This window comes from Cydia strobilella, chromosome 2, assembly GCF_947568885.1.
Source record: "Cydia strobilella chromosome 2, ilCydStro3.1, whole genome shotgun sequence".
In the NCBI taxonomy this organism is placed as follows: domain Eukaryota; kingdom Metazoa; phylum Arthropoda; class Insecta; order Lepidoptera; family Tortricidae; genus Cydia; species Cydia strobilella.
In genome coordinates, this window is record NC_086042.1 from 26,362,781 (window position 1) to 26,368,508 (window position 5,728).

General features: G+C 35.4%; 1 protein-coding gene across 2 annotated transcripts; it reads left to right on the forward strand.

The window, feature by feature from the left end:
• The first annotated feature begins 572 nt into the window (after positions 1-572).
• LOC134754581 (uncharacterized) lies at positions 573-4,999 on the forward strand. 2 transcript variants are annotated; one of them, XM_063690903.1, is made up of 3 exons: positions 573-737; positions 1,084-2,291; positions 2,362-2,504. In XM_063690903.1, exons 2-3 carry the CDS (start codon positions 1,101-1,103, stop codon positions 2,365-2,367), a joined length of 1,197 nt encoding a protein of 398 aa, XP_063546973.1. In that variant the 5' UTR covers positions 573-737; positions 1,084-1,100; the 3' UTR covers positions 2,368-2,504. The 2 variants fall into 2 exon arrangements, with proteins under 2 accessions (XP_063546973.1, XP_063546971.1); XM_063690901.1 differs by having other exon boundaries at positions 574-737; positions 1,084-4,999.
• Positions 5,000-5,728: the final 729 nt, after the last annotated feature.

Here is a 5,728-nt window from a genome sequence, read left to right on the forward strand (position 1 = left end):
CAAACTATATACATATATTAATTATTACTCGCGGCTGTGCTCGCGGTCAACACGGAATTCAGCCTAAAAAATTTGAAACACTACATTTAATTTGCGAAGAGTTCGAACTTTGCCGTTGTGCGAAAATGTGTGTGTTGTCAAGGCCGCTCCAGACTACGCGGCGCGAAGCCGCGAACGCGGGTGTGGAGTCGATTTCGCTGATTAGCGAACTAGTCTCCACTCTGGCGTTCACGGCTTCGCGCCGCGATTCGCGCACGAGTGTGGAGGGGCTATATATTACTGGTCAAGCTTTAAAGCTCTAATACACCAGCGCACCGCACCAAGGTCATTGTGCGACGCACCCATAAGTAAGAGCGAGAAAGCGATATCTCTTTGGTTGGTTTTTTTATGGAATTTTAAGTCCTGAATGCCATCCCTTTAAGACAAATCTCATAGAAAAAGGGGCAAGCGCAAGGCGCCATCTATGCAAACCTTTGACAGTTGCCAACCCCATTACTTATTCTGTGGTGTTTTGTGGATTGTACTCTAGATGTACTCTAGTGAATAGAGATTTCCGAACGCTCCCTGTAAATGTCAAAGTCAAGAAACGGAAGAAACCGCCGAAGCCCGAAACGAAATAAAATCAAAAATGTCAACCAAAGAACCGAGCTTGTTTTGGTAACAGGCTTTGTTAGTGCTCTTATTTTAAGATGAATATAATATAAATTATTATAATGTCTTATCTAACGATTTAAGAGGTAAGTGCACCTTTGTATTTTTATTGGTTTTGCTGATATCTCCGAATGATAGTTACCTACTCTGTCCAAAACTTACGACTAATTTGTCAAGTTCGGGAATTTTATTAGGCTTAATTGTATCGTTTGAATAAAATACTCATTAGTATCAATTAAAAGAACTTTGACATTTAAAAATATCAACTAATACATGCAATGTTAATTGTCTTACCATGAAAATCGTGCATGGTATTTATTTCTTTAGTCGACGGCATGCCTTTTTTTTCGGAGCATCACACTTTTATAGTAGCTATTTATTGTATTAAATGTTGCTCTTTTTTTTGTCAGTTAATTAATGTATTGCTCACAGGTACTTCCTTGCCAAAGATGATCAAGTTCCAAGGTAAGAACCTCTGTGAGAGGCATAAAGAGCTCAATTTAAAAGTTAATGAAGCAGCCAAAAGTGATGTGGATTTCCGAGTGTTGAAAACAATTAAAGAACAATCTGATGTTGATCGTCTTTTCAAGATAGACCTAGCATCAAAATGCAGAAACATTGATTTTATTATAGACCAATTGAAATGTGGCGACAGCTTGTATATCACTAGAGCTCTCAAATGTGATTGGATGTATGGCCATGAGTATGCTCCTATATTCAACCCAAATTATTTACATGAGAAAATATTCACCGTAATGTCTGTCAAAATGAAGCACAAGATATTGACCGCAATATCCATCCATGTTAGGGATGAAAGCAGAGCACAACTTTTTTATGAGTACTGTTCCAATCAAAACTTGACAAAACATGCTTATAAATTCCTGATGTTTACATCTGAGTCCTTCAAACAAAAGTTCTTGAGTAATGAAGAGAATTTTAAAAATGTACAGCATGAGCATTGCATAGCTTTGATCGGCAATTCATTTCTTTTGGCCGATACATATGGTAAAATGGGAGGCCATATTAAAAATCTCTCCTATTTGTACTCTATTGATGAGGACAAATACTTAGACCTTTATGAGAAGTACACCACACCTCAAAATTATATGGAACATGTACAAGTGGGAGCAAAGATAACGAGAAGTATTTTGAAAAAGCATAAAAACAGAATATTGAATGACCCTCCATTGTATTTGAGCATGCTTAAATCAAGTGAAGTAGCAAAGTTCAGTTCACCCAAAGATGCACAGGTCTATGCTACGGCTCTATTACCAAAAGATGTTAAAGAATTCTGGCAAATGAATTTTTATGTGACATACAAGTACATATTGGATATAATAAAAACAGATAAGTTAAAATTTATCAAAAAGATATTCACCAACAAATATCCCTCAGAAGAATTTGAAATGAGTAAAGAATTTTTTCTCTTTGGGTATTACGATTTATTGAATGAGGATGATAAAGAAATATGGGCATTAATGCATTTGGAGAAGCAATTAGGGATCATACCTGAGTATGAGTATTACCGCTGGTTTGAGTTTGTCAGCTTTTCGAAAACTTTTGAAGTGATAAAGAAGCGAGTTTTTGTTGCTTTGGATTGGGGTAAAAAGTTAGAATTGTTACATTTTTTACTGAAGTCTGCAAAAACTCATAAAGAAATATCAAAAGTACTAATTTATTATTTTGAGACTCATGCCAACGAAAAAAAAGAGATAACACAAAGTTTTTTAGAATATGTTGTTGAGCAGCATAATGTGCTTGATTTTCCTGATACTTGCTGGAGTGCGTTTGATAAACTAGTGAACAATATTGGGTTATATGCGTCCTTCTGCAAACACAATATACTCCTTGACATTTCTATTCTGTACCACATTATAACAAATCAACCTTTTCCACATTTTGACCTGAGTGACTACTTGAGTGGCACTTTTTACTATTGTTTCGAAATGTTACCTTGTAATAACAAATTGAGTAAAGAGAGAAGAGAACAAGTGTATGATTATATGTTTAAATTTTACATTAACAAAATTGCAGTTTATGAAACACAGGATTACAATGAAGCAGTAAAAGTTGAAATTCGACCACATTTGAAAAATCTGGCAAGTTTGAAATATTATTTTGAGAATAAAGACGACTATCCAAGCCTTGTTATAAAATTTATGAAATTAGACATTGAAAATTTCAAACCGAATTTAGAAATCAAAGATCTAGTTTATACAGAGGGATATTTGATTAGGTGTTTGAAAAAAGATCCCAAAATGATAATTGACCAATTCAGTTTAATTCAGAATAACATAAAGTGGGAAGGAAAGACCATAGCCAGCACATTTTACGATAAAATGAAAATTTACTTTTCGGAAGACCTTGCGAAGCAGTATTTAAATTTGTGCATAAAGACACTTAATAATATCTCAAGAGAATATCCCAGGCTGGAAAAGAAAAAGTTTGTATTTGTTAATGTTTATGCGATATTTAAACTCGGCGACGAGCTTATTAAATCAGATATTATGGAGAAGCATAAACCTTTAGGCCCTAAAATAGGCTGGAGAACAGATTGTTACCAACATTTTGTCCGGATGGGTATTTGTGCTTTCCAGGGTTATTGTCGACCACCGATGCCATTCTCCAAAACTCGTCCTTATATCAGAGGGCAGTATTTGCGTCATAGTCAGGGGATAATAAACAAGTATCTCATGCAATTAACTCCGGACTCACTTGCCGCATTCATAAGATTATTATTGATCTCACCCTTGTCCATCCAAAAGGTAGGTTTACGCTTAGCTTTCCATGTTTCAAAAACAATCGGCAAGACAAACCTAGTCATAACGGTGTGGCTGAATACGAAATATGTTTCAGTGCGAAAAAATCTTTACCAACTAATTGTTGACAGAGTCGGGAGAAAAATAAAGCAACGTCAAGAAACATTCAACGTTCTACTAAAGCTTACGTCCAACGTAAAAAATGGCGACAATGATGAAATATTTAAATATTTCAAAGGAAATAAATTACCTGAATGTCTAAGAGGTTTGTATTTACAAACTGCCTGGAAAGCTGTATCGGCTTTGCCGGAATCTAGCCAGAATGATAAACGCAAAGTCCTGGTTATAAATGCAATGATATCTAATTTAAGATTGTTGGACGAAGTGTTTGTTGAAGCTTTGATCAAAGATTTCCTCCAAAAAATATGGACTAAGCTAAAACAAAGTCCAGGAGAAAACTGCCCCGATAATGATAAATTGGCTAACGCAACATGGAGATTTATAACCGAATATATTCTTGATATTCCGAATGATGGCAAAGAAAGCAAAACTATGAAAATTGTAGAAAATATCATAACTGAATGCTTCCATCATTGGAACGAGAAACTTGATGGAGAATTTCAATTCCAATTGTTTTTCAAAGACTTTGTAAACAAACTCGATAAAAGCGCTTCAAGCACCGAAACACAATATTCCAGGGTAACTCATATTTTCGAATACATGCTAAAATCTTTTGAAGATAGGTTTGGTATAACTGAAATGTACTCATACTTTTGGGATTGCCAGCTATTGCTGTTAACGAGGATAACCATAGACGGCAGAGAGCAATGTGACAGAGATGTTCATGTCCGTTTCGGATTAGAAGTCGGCAAGTTTGTAAAGAAATTGAAGGCAAAAAACTGTTACTATGTTTCATTCTTACGAAAAATTGTTGGCAAAATATCAAAATGTATGGAAATCTTGTGCAGTTTAAAATCTCCGCCATTGACTGATAGATACGTGAAGATTCTTGTGGCCTACGGACTAACTATTTATGGGATGTACGAGACAAATGTTCTAGCGCTTGAAATACTACCTGAAGACCTGTCAGATGGTCCTATAAATGAAGCAGAATTGCAACAAGTGATAATGACAATTAAAATACAGAAAAACGAAGAACTTAACGCCTTAATGAACGATAAGTTTGTGTATAGTAATTTAAAATCTAGCAGAATGACGTGATAAATATGAAGAAAAAAAAAACTTAGACATTAAAAATTTAAATCTGTGATGTATTATGTGATTTTCTACTTATATAGACGTATTTTTAATAATAAAAAGTGCTTCTGTTAATAATGGGTATAGAGAATGTGATTTAGAGATTAAGCTCTAATATTAAATGTTATGTTTTAACTCTGACCAAGGTAAAACCACCTATTTAATTATTAAGATTATGTACCTACCAACTATAACTGCATCGACAGATCATTATCTGATTTATAAACGAATACTCCTTTTGTACATCTTATCTTTTCCATATGTTGATTGTTGTTGATTTTTATCTGAGATAATTGTAATAGGTATAAGTAGGCATTGCATTAAATTGATTAATGTAACATGACTTTCATTTAATTAACATCCTTAATGATTACCCAAAGTTAATTAATTCAGCCTATTTACGTTCCACTGCTGGGCACCGGCCTCTCATGCACGTGAGTTTTTACTACGTCGTGTAGGGTAGGACGGGGACGTTTGAAACACTTTGTTTAACCGCCTGTAACTATTTTTGTACTGCCGACTTTATGACGTCACAGTAACTACCCCCACCACTTTCGCGCTTGTCATCTCATATATTTGTATTCAGGACATCATACTGAATGTACTGACCCCAATTATACCCATGTCCGAGACGACATGAGCGAAAAGTAACCTAAGCTTGTTTGGCCACCCTACAAATCTAAAATACCAAAAGAATTCGTAGTCAAAACACATAAGTATACGAGCACAGGTCCTTTACTTTATACCGCGAAATTTTTGAACGGCTCCTCAAGACTACTGCGTTGCTCGCGCGCTCGAGCGCTATTGGTCCAGGATTTAAGAATGACTTACCGCATAGCCTGTGTATTGCGTCACGTGCATAGGTATTTTGTATTGTAATTTTCAAGAAATTTGACTTGTTTCAATCATAACGTATTTCACCTGTCCCCGTCCTACCCTATCTCCATGGTGCGAGGCTGTAAATTTCTGCGTTGCCCCGTCGTTAGTTTAAATTAAAAGTAACGACTTTTGTGAATTTCTTACTCCCCGAACTGTGTCCAGCGAAAATATAGATCTAAGGA